The 22,428-nt window shown below is 46.6% G+C and overlaps 1 protein-coding gene across 2 annotated transcripts in view; it reads left to right on the top strand.

The window, feature by feature from the left end:
• Positions 1–21,589, top strand: part of PRKCB (protein kinase C beta) — a gene marked incomplete at both ends in the record, with an annotated part of 312,013 nt that extends 290,424 nt beyond the window's left edge. Inside the window, one exon of one of the 2 annotated variants that reach the window (XM_082856532.1) lies at positions 21,437–21,589. In XM_082856532.1, the coding sequence (XP_082712658.1) occupies positions 21,437–21,589 (153 nt within the window). Of the gene's footprint in view, positions 1–15,344; positions 15,831–21,436 lie in introns of those variants that run through there. The other variant, XM_082856531.1, reaches the window with a different exon arrangement.
• Between the last annotated feature and the right edge of the window lie 839 nt (positions 21,590–22,428).

Raw genomic sequence — 22,428 nt, 5'->3', positions numbered from 1 at the left:
TCTGTCATTGCCCAGCCAATGCTACAGGTGCCGTGATGCAGCCTAGCAGAGCTTCTTAAACTTTAATGTGCATACGGAGTCTCTTGGGCATCTGATTAAACTGTGGATTCTGATTCAGCCAGTCTGGGGTAGGGCCTGAGATGCTGCATTTCTAACATGATCCCAGGTGAGAGGATGCTGCTGGACCACGGTGTAGCATGGTTCTGTGGGGTCCCACCAGCCAGTGAGTTGACTGGTGGATCCTGTTGTAGTCAGTGTGCAGTGTGGCATGGTGAGGGCTATGCTGAAGGGGTGTATATGTTTTAGTACAGAATGTGCTTGGAATGTGGCTTCGGACGCGTGGCAGGGTGCTGTAGGTCAGTGTGCGGCGGATGGGAGGTGCTGGTTTGTGGCTGAAGGGCGGAGTATGTGGCTGGGCATGTGGTGGAGTGGTGGGTTGAGAAGCAGCGCGTTCTGGTTCCGTCCTCTAGTGGGGGCGTTATGGGTCATCCATTCAGCAGGTGTTTATTGATGTTAGGTGCTGTTCTAGGCCCTGGAGACACAGCAATAAAAATAAAAATCTCTGTATATTCTAGAGGGAGTGGGCAAATAATGAACATAGAAATCCGTGACTATGTCAGAAGTTGATAAGCATTATGGAAGGTTGGGGATTGGGAGAGCAGGGTCACAGAGACGTCAGTTTTAAATAGGGTCGTTGGAAAGCCTCACTGAGAAAGTGACATTTCAGCAAAGATGGGAAGAAGGTGAGGGAAGGAGGGAGCCATGTGTATATCTGGGGGAGAGAGTGGTTTGGGTGGTAGTAATAGGTGCAAAGGCCCTGGGGCAGGAGCTGGTCTGGCACGTTCAGGGAAGAGCAGAGGGTCCAGGTGGCTGAGCTGAGCCGGCAAGGGAGAGAGGAAAAGGAGATGAGATCAGAGAGGCCATGGGAGGGGCAGATGGTACAGGCCATTGAGGATCTGCGGCTTTCACTCCAGCTAAGGTGGGCAGAGAAGTATCTTGAGCTGACTGTTGTGGGGGGAGGGGTGAAATCAGGAGATGGGTTATGAGACTCTTGCGCTAATCCAGGTGGGAGGTGCTGTCTGGTGATCAGCTTGGAATGTGGCTGTGCTGTCGTGGAGGGTGTGTTGAGGCCACACCACGGGTGAGCATGTCTTACAGGAGAATTTGTGGTATGTGGTGCTATAATGTCGCAGTGCACGGTAGGCTAGCATAAGGTGTTTAAATGAAAACGCCTGATTGAGGTTTCAGTGGCATTCGTATATCATTATGAACTGCCTTGGTGAAGTCCAGTGGTGTCCATGACACCTGACGCAGGGCTCGCCCTGAAAATGAGGTAGGGACACAGACCCTGGGCTCAAGGCTCCAGTTGCCCCATGGAGGCAGCCCTTGGATCAACTCACCCAACGGGCAGCATAGATGCAGCAAATTGAAGAGTGAGAGAAAAGTAACAAGGCGACAGGGATGCCCTGTTTCATTACAGTCTACGGAGCCTGCAGTACTAGGGTGTGTGTACAGAGACCTGCCCACTAGTAAGCGTGGCTCTATCCTTGTCCTAAGACGTGATCATCTGATTGTCATTTCACTCTGGGCAGGGGTTGAGTGCAGTTGGACGGGACATCGTCATGAAGAAACATCTCTTTCCCTACATCCTTTCATCGAGGGCGGCCATCTGACACTGTCTAGACATGATCAGCGTGCTCACCCCTCCTTCCTTCCCTTCCAGCCTTGGGGTCAGGCTCACAGACTCCAGCCCCACCCATATGATAGGCTGATGCCAGTCATTTCTGCTCTGGTTACCTATTCTCTGTTCTCATCACTTTACATAAAGTCCCGTAGAATTTTGAGGCATCTGCACATCTGGAAAGTCTTGGAATCTTGCAAACTAAAAAAACGGAGCCCCTTCTCCCCATTCTACTTTATTCAGTCTCTCATTTAATATCCTTTCCAAAATACTGCATAGGGTACTGATCCCATACCATTACTCGCATCCTCTGGGAGTCTAAATGCCGAACTGCTCACAGGACTTGGTTTCTTGGTAACTCTGTCATCTGAAAACATTGTTTATGTAGCTGAGGTCAAAAGCTTCAAGTACTGCTTTAATGAGCTGCAATTCTGTTCATGTGACATTCTCCTCCAAACCCAATTGCCCTTTACACTGTATGAGTAAGTGTCTCTGTGTGTGTGTCTGAACGTGTGTTTGATGTGCTGACATTTCTGAATTGAAGCCACAAAGCATAACCTTTGTATGTTTGCTATTAAAACTCAAAATTCAAGGCTTAAGAAAGGGAGCTAACTTTTACTTAATATGATTTATTTAAGAATAGAATCTAGCTCCTCCAAAGTACCAAATGCTCAAGAGGATAATATTTTTTTGAATACTGGGATTTAAAATAATTCTCATAAAACCTGTACTGTTCAAATACATTGGAAAAAATATTGAGCTCTTGTCTGTGCCAGGCACTGTTTTAAGTGCCTTCCAGGCATTACCTCATTTAATTCTCACAACCCTATGAGGTAAGCGCCGTTGTCACTGTGTTGCAGATGAGGGCATGAAACTTGGAAAGGTTAGGACATTTGCTCAAGGTCCAGCAGCTTGGAGGTGGCCAAGCCAGGACTTGAACCATGGATTTTATCTGCTCAGTATCTTGGAAAGATGTTTAGAAGCACCTGGAGCCCCTTTTAATAAGGTCTGTGATAGCACCGATGGGAGCGGACCGTGATAACACCATCTAATGGTGTGTGTTACATAATAGAAAAAGACTAAGTATTCTTACAGTTCAAATGAATTAAAATTTATTTTAAAATATTGCAACAAACATGTAGCGTATTCACACCTTTTACAATTCACTGGCAGGATTTTTAAAAGATGCAAATCTCACTTGTTCCTTAAGGCTTTGATTTCGAGGCTGGCAAAGACAGCAGACACTGACTAACCCCTGGAAGCAGGGCATGGCAGCATCTGAAATGAGGCACTCAAGGCAGGCTCGTCAAGAAGTAGACGTTTTCCCACCCGGTTCTGTTTGTTCTCGTGGTTATCCAGAGAGTGTGGAGTTTGCAGAGATCATAATCAAGATATTAGACTACATGCGTACACTGACTAACACATAGCCAGGGGTGGTTTAGGACATGGAACCTGGAGTTTGTGTGTCTGTTTATCTCCCTTTCCATCCATCCACGGAGAGCCTACTGAAACTGTGGATTCAGCCAGGCTCCCTTCGAAAGATGGTTCAAATTGACAGGTTCCTGGGCCAAGTGAGTTTCCTAAATCATTTGCCAGGTGCGTGACTTTGAGCTGTCCCTTGGCAGAGGGGCCAATGGTTTGATTGAAATGGTCGGCGGGAAGGTCACATGCTGAGAGAGAGCATGAATCTGTTAGGATATGTCTGGCCATAACCACTGAAATGTGACAGAGGTCAAGAATTGAAAGATACCTTAGAAGTGGAATTCAACCCGTCCATTCTATAGATGAGGAAGCAGAGGCCCAGAGATTTCCCCAAGTGACTTACACAGGGAATATGACAGAACCAGGACAAGAAAACTCGCCCTCCATTTAATGCATGAAGGACTTTATTAATAACACTATTTACAACAGTAACAATAAAATGGGTCAGGCATGTTCTATGAAATTATTCAATTTTACTAGAAAGCAGAGCACTCTATCTAATTTATTGATCTCATGTGATCTGCACAACAACCCCAGGAAATAGATGGTATTATTACCTCCCCCATACAGGTGAGGAAACAGGCTCAGAGAGGTTAAGTAACTTGCCCGTGGTCACACAGCCAATTTAATCTGAAGTCCTATTTCTTTACCTCCGAAGCCCATACTCTTGCCTCCATGATGTTTCTTCTCTCATCTCCCAAACTCAGCTGCACAGATGTGGGATTTGAACTGCTCTTGGTCCAGTCCCGCGTTTAAATACTTTCCTGGGGGATGGACTCCGCTGAATGAATGTCCATGAAGTTTAGTTCCTTAGATTCTGCCGTCAACCCTTCCCAGGTTGTAATTCTTATCACGTGCCCCAGAAAGCTGTTGGCCAAAGGTTGGGAGAACTTCAGGAGATGAACACGTGGATCCAGGGAGACTGGGTCAAGCAGAAGGAATGTGGACAGAGAGTCAACAGAGCCAGGATTCAAACACCAGCCTTGGGACTTCCCTGGCGGTCCAGTGGTTAGGACTCGGCGCTTTCAGTGCTGTGGCTCGAGTTTAATCCCTGGTCAGGGAACTAAGATCCCGCAAACCATGTGGCACGGCCAAAACACAAAACAAAACAGAAAACCCCCAAAAACCACCAGACTTGCTCTTCAGCAGCTGAGGAAAGACGAGCCTCCACGATCGCAGGCTCTCCAATCTCAGTCGGGCTCTTAAGCCTGCCCGGGCAAGTCCCCAAACCTTCTGTTTTCTGAAGGTCCCCCTACTAAAGTTCCAGTCCCCTTGGTCTCAACGGATAGCCCCATCTCCTAAGTCGGGGGGAAATTGAGGCCCATGGGTGGGTGGCTTTCCTGCTCCTGTATAGTCATCATGACCTCTTTCCCTCTGTGTGTCAGCAAACAGGTGCCTCCCCCCGCCCCCCGTGAAGACTTTCCCTTTCCGCTCTGAACCCCTGTTCTCCCATGTCCTTTGCGCATCTGCTCTGGCCAGTCTGTGCCTACAGCTTCTCTATATATTAATCAAAGCTCCTATGGTTACAAATAGGAACCCAATTCAAACTGACGTAATGACTAAATTTTTTTCAAGTATTTAGCTGTGGCTGGATCCAGGGTCTCAACAGTATCAAAAGCCATCCACTTCTCTGTCTCCCTGGGATGGCTTTCCTGCCTGTTGATTTCATTCTTCATTCCCTGAAGGCTTTCTTGGGCACATAGCTACTCCAGACTTACTACGTCCCATTATTTTCGCAATTTCTGCCGAAAAAAAGAGCTTCCTTTTCCTAAACTTCCCAGCAGCCTGGAACTCAATCTTGTCGGAAGGTATTGGGTCATATGGTCATCTCTAAAGCAATCACTGGGCCTGGGGGTTGGGGGGATGGAATGTTCTGATCGGCCAGGCCTGGGTCACCTGCCAAGTGACTGGGTCTGCCCCTGTCTAAAGTGGACATCTTGCAGAGGGGGAGGAGTGGGTCCTCCAAGAAAAAGAAAGCCACTGTGCCTGCAAGCCCAGCAGATATCCACTCTGACTCCATTCTGATTCATTCTCCTCACACAGAAACATGCTAAGTCTCTCATCTTAAAAATCCCTTGCCTCAAACCTGGATCCCTCCATCCTACCGCTAGGGCTCCTGCCCTATCTTCTCATACAAACAAACTTTGGAAGGAGTTCTTGCTGTCTCCACTTCATTCCTTCCATTCTTTCTACAGTTCAGTGCAATCTGGCTTCTGCCACCACCATTCTATTGAAATTTCTCTCCTTGAGTCAGCAATGACCCCAGATTGTCTCCTCTCGTGGACTTACCTTTCTTGACCTCATCAAATTGGGCACTTTGATCTTCCTTCCTTAAGAAAAAATCTGAAAAAGTAAAAACTTCCAGCAGCATCAAAAGCTATGCAGTGAAATTAAGTACCTCCCCAGAGACCCCTAACTAGGCTCCGTGGCTCTCCTTCCCAGAGCCACTCACTGCGACCGGCTTCCTTGGGTGACCTTCTGGAGACTCTGTGTGCAGCACAGAAGTCCTCCACATCACACACAGGGATGTTAGTGCTCGTGTTCAATTCCCATGCCTGGCTCTACTCCTGCCTTCCATCTTGGAGATTGTTTTTTATTTTTTTTTTAACTTTTAGATTGGAGCATAGTTGATTAACAATGCTGTGTTAGTTTCAGGTGTACAGCCAAGTGATTCATTTATACATATACACGTATCTATTCTTTTTCAAATTCTTCTCCCACTTAGGTTGTTACATAACATTGAGCAGAGTTCCCTGTGCTCTACAGTAGGTCCTCATTGGTTATCCATTTTAAATATAGCAGTGCGTACATGTCTATCCCAAACTCCCTGACTATCCCTCCCTGCGCCCCACCCCCCGCCCCCGCCCCGCTGGTAACCATAAGTTCCTTCTCTAAGTCTGTGAGTCTGTTTCTGTTTTGTAAATAAGCTCATTTGTATCATTGTTTTTAGATTCCGTGTAAGTGATATGATTGTTTTTTTTTTAACATCTTTATTGGAGTATAATTGCTTTACAATGGTGTGTTGGTTTCTGCTTTATAACAAAGTGAATCAGCTATTCGTATACATATGTTCCCATATCTCTTCCCTCTTGCGTCTCCCTCCCTCCCACCCTCCCTATCCTACCCCTCTAGGTGGTCACAAAGCACCGAGCTGATCTCCCTGTGCTATGAGGCTGCTTCCCACTAGCTATCTATTTCATGTTTGGTAGTATATATATATGTCCATGCCACTCTCTCACTTTGTCACAGCTTACCCTTCCCCCTCCCCATATCCTCAAGTCCATTCTCCAGTAGGTCTGTGTCTTTATTCCTGTCTTACCCCTAGGTTCTTCATGACCTTTTTTTTTTTTCTTAGATTCCATATATATGTGTTAGCATACGGTATTTGTTTTTCTCTTTCTGACTTACTTCACTCTGTATGACAGACTCTAGTTCCATCCACCTCACTACAAATATCTCAATTTCGTTTCTTTTTATGGCTGAGTAATATTCCATCGTATATATGTGCCACATCTTCTTTATCCATTCATCCGATGATGGACACTTAGGTTGCTTCCATGTCCTGGCTCTTGTACATAGAGCTGCAATGAACAGTTAGGTACATGACTCTTCTTGAATTATGGTTTTCTCAGGGTTTTATCAGCACGTCTAAATCTACTTCATTCTTTCAGTAGCTTCCTAGTTTCCTATATGTGCGAGTTTATCTGTAGGATAAGCTCAGAGTCTCTCCCTCCTTTTCAGGCCCCTTTTCTCCCTTGTTCTTAGGGCACTGAGCTGACTGATTTTCCTCCTGTCTCCATAACCACTCCCGGCAGAAATACTGCATGAAGACTTCTGATGACAGTTGAACTTGGAGGATCAAGACATGCCCATGACCCAGAGAGGGAAAGAACAAAAGTGTATTTTTTGTTTATTTACAAGTGCAGTTCTTAAAAGCAATCACAAAGTGCCCTCCAATTAGGGTATGAAAAACAGCAGCTCAGAAGTGGTGTGTGAAACTGCTCGAAATGTCTTTCCGAGGAAGTGAGGCTTGGATGGGAGAGAGGAGGTGTCCCTTTTGTGCCTGGGCCCACGTTTTCCTCACTTTCTCTAACCAGGAGCCCCAGGGCCTGGCTTCACCTTGTGGCTTCCCACATATCTTGCCAGCCTTGGTGGGAAAGATTTCGTGTTTTAAGTGTCTGTAACTTGTTAATGATAATATCCTCGTGATCTCAGAGAGACAGCAGTGAGCGGTCCTGAAGAGAAATCTTAGCTCCCTGCCCAGGAATCAGACCTGGGTAGCGTGGATGAAAACCGGGAATCCTAGCTGCTGGTCCTCCAGGGGCTAGAGGCTAGAAAAGTTGCCCTGGCTCTTGCCCTGTTTGGAAAATGAATTTCTCAAAGAGGCAAACACTGTAAGAACAGGTACAAAGTTTATTATCAGAGACACAGCATAACATGTGGGAGAGCACACAAAAAACAGCTTGTTTATTTAAGACAGAAGCAAGGCAGAGATACGCACCCTGAGAGAAAGGGCGTGGGTGTCCTCCCTAATGAGGAGAAGTGCAGTGAAAAGGTGGTTAAATCATTTATATAGGGCAGTTCTTCCGGGTCTTTGCTTACCTTTGGCCAATTATCTCACTTGTTTTCCACACCTGACCTGTCCTAGGGCCCTCCCCAACATGTGTGCACATGTTTTTTGCCAAGATGGGTTCCAGCGCAGAGGCCTGTGGGAGGTTTGACAGCACCTATTACGGGGTGGCGTCCTCTCCTTATTGACCCCCGAGAAGCCTTCCTGTGTATGTGCAGTTGGGCAGCTGGGGAGGTGATACATGTGGTTGTCTTATCTCCTTACTCTGGCAGAGCTCAGCCCCTGCCACCAGCTTTGTCCTTGGAATGTCATGGGAAAACAAAGCTCTGGTTTACTCTGCTGGACAAACTCTGGCTGTCCAGCCCAGGGGCCCATCTACCTTCTACCTCGCTAGGATAGGTTGGGGTGTGGCAGGGCCTGTAGGATCCCTCAGTTGCCAGGGTACAGCCACGCCCATCAGATTGGCTCATTGGACAGGACTGGGTAAGTCAGCACTCAACAGCGGCTACCAGCTACTGTGTCAGAGATTTTATGTGCATTTTGTCAAATCAACCTCACCGCATCCTGCAAGACAGATCCATTTGACATAACAGAAAACCTGGCTTAGGGAATTTAGCTAACCTGCTTACCATTTATCTGGCTGGGGATGGTGCTGAGATTGGTACCAGGTATGCTTTTTTTTTTTTTTTTTTTTGTGGTACGCGGGCCTCTCACTACTGTGGCCTCTCCGGTTGGCACGCACAGGCTCAGCGGCCACGGCTCACGGGCCCAGCCGCTCCGCGGCATGTGGGATCCTCCCGGACCGGGGCACGAACCCATGTCCCCTGCATCGGCAGGCGGACTCTCAACCACTGCGCCACCAGGGAAGCCGCCCAAGTCAGCTTTCAAGTCCATACCACATGATTGGATACAGTTTGTAAGGCAGTGAGATGTCGCTGTTGCCCCGTGGTCTTTGGAATCAAGCAAAGCGGGCTCTGAATCGTGGTTCTCCTCCTTTACCTTGTATGATCCTGACCAAATTGTTAACTTTTCACATTTTCTGCTAAGTGGAGATAATCCTTTTCCTGCCTATCTTCCCAACTTGTGAGAATCAAAGCTATAAAAACACAAGCAAGTAAAAGCGTTCATTACTATTTGAGGGCAGCTTATTCGAAGCCAGCAACATGGTTTAGGATGAAGGTGAAGAACAGATACGAACCATATGATACTTTGTTGACATGGGGAAAAGTTTAGAGTATATTTCATGTCGTTTTTTAAAAAGCAGGCTAAAGAATAAAGTGATGAGTCTACAGGTTTTAGAGTAGAAAGCATCCCTCCGTCAATTCTTCCAGCCATCCAGGACACAGACCAAAATGTTAACGTGATAAAGGTACTGGGGTGGGGGAATTACAAAGGGTTTTGTTGTTTCTTTTTCTTGGTGCTTGGGAACAAGTTATTTGTTTCTGCCTAAACGGATCAGTTGTCAGATCTTGGATCAAATCCTAGTCAGTTACTTAAGCTCTAAATCTATTCCTCATTGTAGAGCAGACTTCATAGAACTGTTGGATTAAATGAGATCATGCTTGTAAAGCACTTATACAGTATTTGGCTAATAATAAGCACTTAATATATGCTACTATTCATCCCTTTGACAACACTGAGTGCCTACTCTGTACTGGGACCTGGAAATTCAGGGGTGGGCAAATCAGATGTGGCTTCAGCTCTCATAGAGCTTACAGTCTAGATGGGAATATAGACAATACAGATACGCAAAGAAATAAACATGTAATTGTAGATTGGGATATTCACGTATTTTATTTCCTGTGGAAGAAATGAACAGATTGCTCTGAGAGAGTAACAGGAGGAGAAAGGGTGAATCTGCTTTACTTGGAGGTGATCCAGAGGGTCACCTCACCTTCTCTGAGGAGGTAGCATTTAACCTGAGATCTGGAAGAAAAGAAAACATTGCGTGTTGTTTTTAAATGAAGACCTTTTTAAAAATGAAACTTGCTATCAAGCGCAAAAGACCCCCTCTCTTGCCAGCTTCCTCCTTAATAGACACAGAGATCAAATATTCCTGATTGTAAGGGACCTTCATTATTAGGAAAGGAGGCTTTAATCTTTCCTTCTTTGCCAAAGCCCAGACCATGCAGAATATTGTCTGACTCTGCTCCAGAAAAACACCTTGGTCCACAGACAACTTTTAAAAATGATCAAATGCGTGTGCCTGACATGGCTGGCTGCTTCTGCCTGGGTGGGTCCCTCCTGTGTTCTCCTGCTGCATAGAACCATAGGCATAAAAAGGATCCCGAATTTCACTGAATTTGCACATTAAAAACAGAGAGAGAGAGAGAGAGAGAGAGACTCCCTTGTCTTTTAGTCAGACCATATCGCTTGGGTATCTTTTCATTGTGACCTAGCCTCGGTTCGTTGTGACCTAGTCTCTGGTGTCTTGATGGAGGCTGGGCAGGAATCTCCCCTGTGCCATTGGCCTCATGTTATCAAACTTGCTTAAGCAGTGAGAAGTATGGGGTGGACCTTTACCTCTTCTCCAGCATCTTACTCCGTCCCTGACCTCTTTTCACCTCCATTTCTTCCCTGGGCTCTTCCTTTCCCTCCTCCAAAGAAGCAGTGTCTTTCTTTCCGGTCCCACTCAACTTAGATGTCATCTCCTCGGAAAGTCTCCCTGGCCCTTCTCGCGTTCCTCACCTCTGCACTCAATGGCAGCACTTGTCACGTGGCACCATGCCATGGCCTGTGTGTGCACCTGTCTCCTCTGCTAGACTATAAGCTCAATGATGGCAAGGACAGGGTCTGTCTCATGTGTCATCATATTTTTGGTGCCCAGCACACCAATGGACAGAAAATGCCCATTTAGATAACCTAAATATTAGCCTTTGTCATCATCCCCAAATCCACACTAGGGCAGCCATTTGGGAGATCTTAGAGTTTTTAACTAAGATGAAGTACATTAAACAGCGCCAGGCAGATTTCGGCAATTTGGCTAAATCTTCCCATTCCCTTTATTTCTATTTTCCCCCTTTCCTCCACTGTAATAGCTCCCTCATTTAAAATAGCTTTTGTAGTTTTTGTTCTTATTATACACAAAAATAATACTACTTGACCATTATTTAAATTTTCAAAAACACAATAAGCATAACAGATAGAAAAATCAAACAATCTGTAACTCTCCCAATCTCTAGAAGCACATGTATAATATGCCTGCAGGTGGTACGTACACATTTATGTCTGTAATTTATAGAATGGGAACATATCGTACACACTGTCATTAATTATATATAACTGTTATTTAATATTCTTCTACATCTTATTTTAATTTTTAAAAGCATTTTGCTGGCAATACATAAAATAGATGGATCATTATTTATTTAACTCTTTTCCCTGTTGGCCGAGAGTTGATTTAAAAATTTTTTTTTCCCTCTAACGATTCTTTGATGAACATCCTATATCTTGATGGGATAAACCCAGGGGTATAGATAGAGCAGGAGTCCAGGAAAAGCTCCTGGAGGAAGTGTCTGGAGACAGAGAAGGACGCGTAGACAATGATGGGGAACAGGGTGGGAGGCAAGTGTTCCCGGCAGAAGAGACAGCCTGTGCTAAGCCTCGGAGGTGAGAGTGCATGAGGGTTCTAGGGGCTGGGAGGATGTCAGGACAGCTGGTGGGTGTGTTGTGGTGGGAGGAGCTGGGCTGCGGGACCGTGGGCAGCGAAGAGGCTGTTGACCAGGTGACCAGGGCCGAGTCCTAAACAGCCTGTAAGCCGTGCTGAGGAGTGTGGCTTCGGGCAGTGGGACGCCATCGCAGACTAGAGCAGGGAAGTGACATATCCAGGTTGGCGTCTCTGAAAGCTCCCTGTGGTTGCTGTGACCGAGCCAACTCCACATTAGACAGCTAGACTTGGAGGTGTTATTAGCACAATGAAACAGAAATTAGAAAGAAGAGAAGAAAAGGAAAAGAAGAGCTCACATGTAACGGCTCACAGATAAGCTTTTCAAACGGTCTTGTCTCTTAAATTTGGGGGCACAAGGAGACAAGTCACAATCCTCACTCCCCTCTCCAGCCCGGGAAGAGGTTCCCTGTGATTTTAAATAACCTAGTTGGCTTTGGCCCCCATTCCTGTTCCAGGAGCCCCAGTGATGACAAGGGGGTTGGATTTTCTTCTCGCCACTGAGTGAGGGTGAAGCATCCACCCAAGACAGCCAGAGAAGCAGGTGTGGTCCACGCTGCGTTTGCAATTAGATCCCAGCCGCTGAGCTGCCCGTTCTCCAAGGACACAGCGGGCGCAGAGCTGATCAGGGCCGTGCCTCCCAAGGGCTGACGTCTCCATTTAGGGAGCGCTCCTGAAGCTAATGGGCAGTGACAGCTCCATTTGAAAAACACGGAAACACTTAGGGAGGCTGTGATCTGCCAGCCTCGTAAGCTGCTTATTAGCAAGGAAATCACGCTCCCGCTGTATTGTGCCCCCTTGGTTAACCCCTGTTCCTGCATCTCCTCTCTGCTATCTCACTTAAAGATTTCATTGTTCTCCAGGCAGTGGGGGGAGTGATGGGAGAGGAGGCTGCGGAGCTTCCAGAAGCTGTTTCTCTGTCTCCCATCACAGCCTCTGGGGAGGCCCCGGCAGAGCAACAGCCTTCTGTTGTGGATAGGAAATGGATGGTTTTTAAAGAAAAATGGCCCCTGAAGACTCTCTGTGTCTCAGCTAACAGGCTTCCTGCACTGGCTGGCTGAGGTCCCAACACCCAGAAACACCCGCCGGGCTGCCTCGTAACACGCCTTCCCACTCCTCCATCCCTGCCACAAATACCTCTTTGTTTTTTCCAGCTCCATCCCTTCTGCTCCACCCTCTTTTCCACAGCCCCATCCACCATCTCTCTCCTCTGGATGATCGCAACCATCTTCTACCCTCCCCGCCGCCTCTGCCATCAGTCTAGCGCTGCTTCCTTTTCAGTCCCCACACCGCAGCAAGGGGACTCCCTCCTTGACCCTTGACTCCTCCACTGGACTCTCCAATTTATCATGAATGAAACCAAGTGCTCCATGTCTTCCAACAAACATGCTTTACCCCTGGTGTCCCCCACTCACCAAGTAACTCAGACCACAAGTCCTCTCATACCCCATGTCCGATCCATCAGCAAATCATGTCAACTCTAAATTCAAAGTAGACCCCCCACAAACAAATGCATCTTCCCATCCCCCCCACTGTCATCTCCCTCCAGGCCACCATCATCTCTTGCCTGGATTGTGCGACAGCCTCCTGACTGCTCTCACTTTTTCCACCTTTTCCCCTTGTCCACCCATCGGTCTATTTTGGACACAGCCCCAGTGATGCTGCTTAAATATAAGTCAGAATTGTCCCCAGGGCACAAAAGAGGAAACTGAGACTTGAAGGGACTTGGCCGGAGTTGCACAACTAGCGGTCAGTGATGGCAAGATTCGAACCCATGTCTGCAGGTGCGTGGGCTTCCTTCTCTCCCAATAGGAAGGGGGCAGGAGCTGAGGCTCTCTGAGAACTCGGTCTCCTGCACACATATCCAATACCTCTGCTTCCCTTGATCGTAAGCTTGAAAGAGGAGCTTGTACTGCTTGGCTTTGCAGCTTATCTTCCCTCTTCCAAGGACTGAAGTTCGGCGGCAGCCCTGCATTTTCTCATCAGTCTCCTCCCAATTACCAAATGCCATGGCCCATTTTCAGTAACTTTCCTGCTTGACCTCTTGGAGATATTTCAGCTGTAACAGTGCCCTCTCCTTGGATTCCTCTCCATCCTCAGCTTGTCTGCTGCAGCTCTCTCCTGATTCTCTTCTTACCGCTTTAAGTGTTAGGGGCAATATTCCCTTTGGCAAATGACAGTCAGATACCTACCTCACAGGGTGGTTATGTGAATTAAAAAGCTAATGTATGCCACACACTTAGCAAATGTCAGTTGTCTAGAAAGTGCTCAGTGGTTTTAATTACTATTGTTATTATCTTTTTTTCTACCCTCCATAGTCTGTCCTTTAAAAAAACTTTTTCAAGACCTCTCTCCTGAGCTCCAGAACCCATACTTCTGACTCTCCCAGATCATCTCCGAGAATCTCAGTGGCCCCTCAAAGTCATCATGTCCAAAACGGAAATAGTCATCTTTCTGAACTCTCCCGCATTCTTTGTCTTGGTGATCGATATAAGCATATTCTCTGTCATTCAAACCAGAGACCTCATGATCCCCATCCTTGGCTTCTCCCCACTGCCCCCCACCCCTACTCCACTCCATGCGGTCAGTCACTAGCTAACGACCATTCTTGCAACATGGCGCCGGGAGATTGGCTCTGACATCAGACAGAAGTGGCTCACGTGGCAGCTCTCCTGTTCATTAGCAGCGGGACCCTGAACAAATTACATCACCTCCTTGGCCTCAGTCTCCTTATCTGTACAATAGGGATGACAGTAATACCCACTTCATAGGATCACTGGGAGGATGAAATAAGATACTACAAGGAAAGAGCATTCCAGGGTGCCCGGGACATAGCAAATGCATAATAAATATTAATTGTCATAATTATTATTATTACTACTGCTGCTACTATGCTATTGGGCTGTGGTTGCCTCCTGTGGTTGCTGAAACACTTAGAGATTTCATGTAAACGGGTTTGCTGGTGAAGAACAAAGAAGGCCAGATTTACTGACTCATCGCTTCTCGTTAGATGAGAACTGGCGTGTGCACGTGTGTGCACTCACGCATGAGTGTACACATGTACATACACACACATATGTTATCACTCTGCCTCAGACCAGGACCTTTCACAGAGAAGGACCGCAGGATGAGTGAGAAATGACGGTGGTTTTCCCTCTAGAGCCGGATTGCCTCACCAAAGCACTGGGTTGGGTTTCATCCCACACCCTTTGTTCCCACCTGGAGGGAGAATGGCTGAGTTTACCTCCTGGCACCTTGTAATTAAGGGTCGGTGACTTATCACGCCTGGTGGTTGCCCAGCCATTGCAGGCACCAAATCCAGGTCTTGATCTCTTTCTCCATTGACTGGAGTTTGTAACAAACTCCTGCATCTGTGGAGCTAGAAAACGTCTCCAGAGATGACTGAGAGCCAGAGGACAGTGCTTTGAGGGACCTGCTGCTTAGTATTGGGATCTCCAAGGTGATGTATAAATGTGTCATTACTTTGCATCTTGTGCCCAAGAAATATTTCAGTCACCTTAATCACATCTCCTTCAAAATGAGCTCGAAATTTGGACACAATAAATAATATTCTTTCGGAAAAAAAAAAAAAAAAAATGAGCTCGGCTGACTCCTTGGGGTGGGGTTGGGAGAACATGCCATATGCCACCAGCCCCACCATCCCATGCCTTTGCCATCCAGCTCCTGACTGCCCAGAAGGATACCAGAGGCAGCTCGCGAGCTACAGGAACTGAAGGTTGGGGGCCCAGCGCCATGTGCCAATCAGCGGTTGTGAAAATTTTGCATTTTATGTTGCTCTCATTTCTGATCATCAAAACAACCTCTCTGAGGTAGTGAAAGGGAAGGGTTTGGAGAAAACCTCACCCAGTTTTATTTCGTTCTGTTTTGTTTTGGTTGGTTTTTTTTTTTTTCCACCCACCACAAATTCTTCTCTTCCCCTCTCATAGTGTGGGCGAAATGCTGAAAACTTCGACCGATTTTTCACCCGCCATCCACCAGTCCTAACACCTCCTGACCAGGAAGTCATCAGGAATATTGACCAATCAGAATTCGAAGGATTTTCCTTTGTTAACTCTGAATTTTTAAAACCAGAAGTCAAGAGCTAAGTAGATGTGTAGATTTCCGTCCTTCATTTCATTCAAGCTCAACGGCTATTGTGGTGACATTTTTTTTTTTTTAATTGCAAAGTTGCATCCATGTTTTATTTGCTGATGAAACTAGAGTGACCATGTTTCAGGACCCAAATGTCCTCAGGTAGTTTGGAGCATCTCTGTGAGATGGGATTATGCAGATGGCATGTTGAAAATGTGGCTGCATAATTAGCACATTATCAAAGTTCTTTTAGCACTTATTTTCCCCAGCACGTCAGCGAAGTAGATCCAGTGGGGACAGAACATGCCTGCCTGCTTTCTTTCCTTTTTTCCTGCGCTGCCATTTTCACACATTTTCCAATCCCAACCATCCAATCTAGATTTTTCTTGCCAAACGAGTGGATAATCGGATGCTAGCAGTATTCTTCCACTTCTGGACTTGGAGCTTGGCTTGTATCCATGTAGGTGGTTGCTTTGACTTAGAGGGAGTTTCCTCCATTCTGCCTGGTTTGGAGGCACTGGGAGCTTTGAAAAGAACATGCTAAAAATAAAATTTTATTTGTTATTTTTTAAAATGCAAAGTTCAGAAGATTATCTAAGCCCTTTTAAAATTCTAAGAGTGTGCCTTGAAACAGTTTCAATCTAAGGGCACCTCAAGGAGTCATAAGGCAACCAACTTGGGTGCTACCTCAACGCTGTAAGCTCTGATTCCCTGTGTCCCCAATCACCTTCATCCCCAAACTACTTGAAAAGGACATTTGGACCCACTCCCTGAAAAGACATGGTCACTTTAGCAAGGTCCTGAAGGGCCATGGTTTTACATTACATTTCAAAGTTTATTTGCTTTGGGGTTTTATTTCCGTTGTTGTCCAAATGCAAAAAAAAAAAAAAAAAAAATTACTCTTGTTACACATGCTTTGAAATACGTGTCCAAATGTTATTAACCACAATGACCTGCTTTGATTCACCAAGAAGACGGCTCTGGAGCCTGGCAGACCCGTGCCTGCGTGGATGGGGTTTGTCTAGGTTTGTTGCTGGCTTCGGAAAGCTAATTAAGTGCTCTGAGAAAGACCATTTCGTGAAAGCATAGACAGTTGTATTCCTCACTTTGATGTTGTTTTGCAAGATGTTTGTGGAAATGTTCGTACCTGGATGTCTGTTATGTGCCATTTTTCTTCTAGCATCGAGATACAATAAAAAAAAAAAAAAGCAAGAAAGAAGAAATACTATTTCAAGGAAAATGGTTCTCTTTGAAAAACATGGACCCAAACTACAAAATGGGGCCTCCTGAGGCTTCACGACAGAAAAAAACTAAACCCAGAACTTAACCTTGGCCCCAGTGTTTAGCCGGTCAGGGAGGCTGGGACTGTGGACCATTCAGGGACTCCTGAGGGCCTGTGATGGGGTGAGGTGAGCTGGCGAGGGGGGCCTCCAGCAATATCGGAGCTCAAGGCCCACATTCCCACCAGAGGCAAGTTTAGGGTCCAGCTAGGAGCCGGGCTGGGACTCTTGATTTTCTTTTCAAAATTGCTACTCCTCCCAGCTCACACTCAGCCTTTCTAGCAGGTAGGTTTATGAGCCCCCAGAAGCCCAAGGAAACCCCTTGGGTGGAAGAAATCCCATTTCCATCTGAGCAGATGAGGACAGCAGGTGGTCCCCCATCCCTGCCTCCTGTCCCCTGCTGTCCTCAGGCAGCCCCAAAGACAACTCTTGTCACAAGTCCAGTGATTTCTGGAAGTGCCAGGGCTTCTAAGAGACCATCAAGGGAACTTGAAAAACTTGACAAATGTCCTTGAAGTGAGACTTCTCATCTTTAAAAAAACCATGATTTGATCTCCACTTCAGCAAAGCCCCCTGCGGTTCACTGCTTTCTGCCCGCTCTCATCTCCCTGCTGTGGGCTTTGGGACCAGCCCTGCTGCAGCCGTGGTGGTAGCAATCTGGACGTCAGGGGAAGCATACATGAAGTCCTGGCTGCCAAGCTCAGGTGGCCAGAGAAGGAGGGAAATCGGGGCACAACCTCATTTTATTGTTGGGAAACCAGCATCTGGAGGGAGGAAGTGACTTGCCCAATGTCAGCCAGCTGGGATGCAAACCCAGATTCCTGATTCTCGGTGCGGGCCTCTTTCTGCTCTGTGACTACCATCTCTGAGCTGTGCCCACCAACAGACAAGTTATTTGAGGTCCTTCACCTGGCTGTTGGGTCACCAGTCCTTTCCTTGGATATGCTCTCAGGAAGACTAAAAATGATGGAGAAACATTGGCCCATCAATAAAAGATTACAGACAACTTTAGAGAACAATGTAGGATGGATGGATGGATCGATAGAACTAGATAGATAGATAGAGATAAATAGAATATATTCTGTGTGTGTGTGTGTGTATACACACACACACACACACACACACACTGCACTCTACATTTTCCAAATTGCTGCCATTATTTTACAAAAGTTTAATAGTTTGCAGAAATAGGTACTCGAGCCAAAGTCTCTGTTCCCCTAACACACCGAGCTGAGGGTTGGTCAGGGAAGCCTTCTGTGAAAGAGAGGGATCATTAGTCAGAATTCCTGCAGTTGCCTTTTCTATCAACATTTCAATTGCAGAGGAGACTGAGAAACAGAGCTTTCGACATGTGTAATCCCAAGGGAATACTTTGCAAAGGTATCCAAGAAGGAAGATTTTGAATTTATTTTTGCGACCGTCCATGTATTCCACCCTCCATTCATTCACCCAACCAGCATTTATTGAGCACCGGCTCTGTGCCAGGCTCTATTGTGGGTGCCAGGAGCGTGGTGGGGAACCATGAAGATGCAGTCCAAGAAGGCAGTCATTAAACAAGTAATTAAAAGCATGATGTAATCTAGAGATAACTAGTCTCCGGGTTGATCAGGGAAGGCTTCTTTTAAGAAAGAAGAAGTCATCAAAAGTCTGTGGGGCTCTGCTTTCTCTCTGGGGATCACATTTGAGGCTACAGGAGGAGATGCAGCAGTGCTCTCTTGACCCAGATTTGTGGGACAATCATATAGTGCAGTGGTGGGGAAAGAGAGGCAGGAGGGTAACTGGGGTGAGTTTCCCTCCAGAAGACCAAAGGCACAGTCTCCATCCTTGAACAGCTCACAGAATCACCAAGATTGGAGCAGAGACGCCTGTATGGAGAGAGGGAACTGGTTTCAGAGCTCGATTCCGAGTCCTGAATCTCACCCTTGGGGTTCATCACTCAGATTCCTGCAGGCATTACCTTTTCTGGCCCTCAGGGAGACACCGCCCCTGGCTTAACACCACCTGGTTCTTCTAGATGAGACAGGCTGATATTTTCCAAAAGAACTTAAATCAGAGGAGAAGTTTTTAAAAAGAGACTAAAAAGATAATCCAAAGGAACCAAAACACAGTCCAGGTCAGCCATGCTAGTTGCCTACCAGGATCTTAGAATCCCTCTTTTCATTTCTTGGACTTCTCACTAACCTGCTTCTCTTCTAAGAAAGCACAGGGCCATGGTCACAGTGACCTTCTTGGGGAATCAATAGGAAGCCAGTGGAATCAGTAACCCTCCTTGAAGGAGTGAAACTGTTCTCATGTGGCTTCAGATACTATCAACCCAGAAAGGAATTGTCCCAACAGAGAGGCCCATTCTTTCCCAATTGCTAGGGTAGAATTCAGGGCTATTTTCTACGAGGATCTGCCCATAATGGCCAGTCCTGTTTACACCATGTGAACGATGGAAGCATGAGTCATCACCAGAACAACACATGGGGAAGGGCCTTCAATATCGGGGCTGGTGGGAAGGGAACCTCTTCTGGATGCCCACAGGCAGGGAAGGCCACGGCGGGGGGACCTGAAAGAAGACAGCTGCCTGCTTCTAGCCCCAGATATACCCAGGGCCCACAGCCAGCCCTGGAGCTCTCAGATCTCGAAGGAACTTAACACAGTTCTGTCCATATTGGGGCTCACAATGGACAGGGGCCCATGTGAGAGACCCGTAGGATCAATGGGAACAAATTCCATTGTTTTGCTATAGAGTATGATCTCTAGCCCCGGGGGCAACTGTAAGTTGGAGAAAGCAAAGAGGCTCATCTTTCATAAAGGCTTCATTCATTGACTCATTCATTCAACAAATAATTGTGGAAGGCCTGCCATGTGCCAAGTCTTGGCACTGGAAATATACAGACAAGGACCTTGCCCTCCTGGAAAGAGGCAATAAATAATAACGACAGTTCCTGACAGCAGCAAGTGCAACGAAGACAATTAAAAAGATGCTAAAGTATGACTTGTGGGGTCCAGAGAGGGATGCACAGGCAATATTAAAGGAAAAGATGGCGTGGAATTCAAGCTTTTCTCTGAACACAGCAAATAACACATTCAGTGCCTGGGACAACACAAGACAGGCTGACAGCAGGCAGGACCAGACAAAGCAGAATAGGTGGGGCATGGTAAGAGACGGTCCACTGTCCAGAAAACAGCTCCAGCGGCATCTTCAGCCCACTCCCCTCTGGCCACACTTACTGAAGTGCATTCTTCATGTCCCGCTCACCCCTCACCCCTACATATACACCAGAAGAGTAATTGGGGCACTTCTTAGGGACATTTTACCTGTCTCAGGGGAGCAACCAAAAAGAAGGCATTCTTGCGAGAAGTATTTTGCAAAGGGAAATGAATCCAGTAATGAGAAATCCTTGTCAGTCAGTACCCTTTAGGGGTTAAACCTAAAGCATGGATGGCCATTGACCAAATTCTAGCAAATCAGTCAATCCTCACCGACCCTTCCCTCTTTACAGTCTGACACCACTCTGGCTTCAGCCAGGTAACCTGCCCGGTACCTGTGAAACCCATACGTTATCCTTGGTTGTCCTGCAATAAACCAGCCATCAAGCTTTCCCCCCAGTCAGAGAGGCTGAGATGAAGCAGAATTAGGTGCAATGTGGTTGGGTAAAAATCACTACCCCACTGTGCAATCTTGGGCAAGTCACTTTACTTTCCTGTGCCTCAGTTTTCTCATATGTCAAAGCACCAGGGGCGAGGACCTCTACCTGCCCCTAGATGGGTGGTAAGGATGGGAAGATCATAGGCTGATAGGGACCCTGAAGAGGTGAGAGCATCACCCAGACGTGAGATCTTGTTATGAACCCACGCTCTGACACTCCCTGGTGAAACTTGCCCCAAACTGCAGTTAGTAAACTGGGATTGATGCCCACCCCCCCCCCCAAAAAAAAAGAAAATGCCAGACTAGGAGAATAGAATGTTTTAAAGCTGCCCTTCCAGACTAGGAGTTTGTTGACTAGAAACATTGCTGTAAACATCCTTGGAAGAAACTCTGGCTGTTGAAGACCCAAATTCTAGTGTGTGGGTGGATTTCAGAGCATCCCTTCAAAGCCTAGATCGCACCAGGGAATGTGGGGTGGATAGTGATCTGTTCCTTTCATTGAGCAGTGATCTGATGTCCCCATTTTGCCACTCTGCCTTCTGGGGAGCTGAGTGGTCATGTGGCTCTGCTCCTCTTTAAAGAAAGAAGCCTCCTAGCCACAGGGAGCGCTCTTGGATCATGTCCTCCTGGACTCTCTACTGCATGACTAATTCTATGACATCATACCTGGTCAGAGGAAGTTTCCAACTCAATTCATCTCAAAGCCAAGGAAAACAACACACACACACACACACACACACACACACACACACACACACACACACACACCCCTCACTTTCTGGCAATCCTTAAAGAAAGTCAAGGTCTCATTTCCTTTCTTAGAAAATTTCCACCAAGTTTTCTCTCCTGAAGCCAACATACAATGTGAAAGCTAGGGGATAGTATTGCAATGCCACTGCTAAACCCTGTCAGCACAGGGCTCCTCCTGACTCTGCCCATGAGACGTCATCAGCTTCCCAATAACTGGCACGTCTTGGTCACGTTTCCTTCTTCTTATGCTGTGTTAATGTGTTTGCTTTCCATTTGGCAGAGAGACAAGCGAGACGCCTCCAATTTCGACAAAGAGTTCACCAGACAGCCTGTGGAACTCACGCCTACTGATAAACTCTTCATCATGAACTTGGACCAAAATGAATTTGCTGGCTTCTCCTATACTAACCCAGAGTTTGTCATTAATGTGTAGGTGAATGCAAACTCCATTGTAAGCCTGGAGTATAAGACTTCAGGGCAAGTGTATGTATCTATTCTAGTCTTCCAGGATTCATGGTGCATATGCTGGCATTCCACATGCGGAGAGCTTGTCCTAGAGGGCTTTTCTTTGTATGTGTAGCTTGCTAGTTTGTTTTCTACATCTGAAAATGTTTAGTTTAGAGTAAGCGCTTTATCCAGTTGTAGAGGTACAATTTTCCAAACTGCCAGAAACTCATCAAATGAACAGACGATATCAGAACTACTATGTCTGATACCAAAATGCTTCAGCATTTGTAATTTTTAAAGTCAGAAGCTAATGTTCATGGTAAAAGTTTTTACAGTTATTCTATGATATCCCCCTTGAATGCTAAGCATGACTGGTATTTTTAAATTGTGAGTAAGCTTTGCAGTTACTGTGAACTATTGTCTCTTGGAGGAAATTTTTTGTTTAAGAATTGATATGATTAAACTGAGTTAATATATGCAAACTCTTGTTTACATGTCTGCTTTTTTTTTTTTTTTCCGGTACGCGGGCCTCTCACCGTTGAGGCCTCTTCCGCTGCGGAGCACAGGCTCCGGACGCGCAGGCTCAGCGGCCACGGCTCACGGGCCCAGCCGCTCCGCGGCATGTGGGATCCTCCCGGACCGGGGCACGAACCCATGTCCCCTGCATCGGCAGGTGGACTCTCAACCACTGCGCCACCAGGGAAGCCCTACATGTCTGCTTTCAAATAGAGTCTGGCGCAGAGGTTACAAACTGGAGAGCCATAGACTGATGCGTAGATGAATTTCGTTTCACTTGCACAGAATTTCATTTAATTGAAATCATTG

Source organism: Leucopleurus acutus, assembly GCF_964270905.1.
Source record: "Leucopleurus acutus genome assembly, chromosome: 16".
In the NCBI taxonomy this organism is placed as follows: Eukaryota; Metazoa; Chordata; class Mammalia; order Artiodactyla; family Delphinidae; genus Leucopleurus; species Leucopleurus acutus.
Note: the sequence above shows the minus strand (reverse complement) of the source record. Positions and strands in the feature narration are given on the sequence as shown.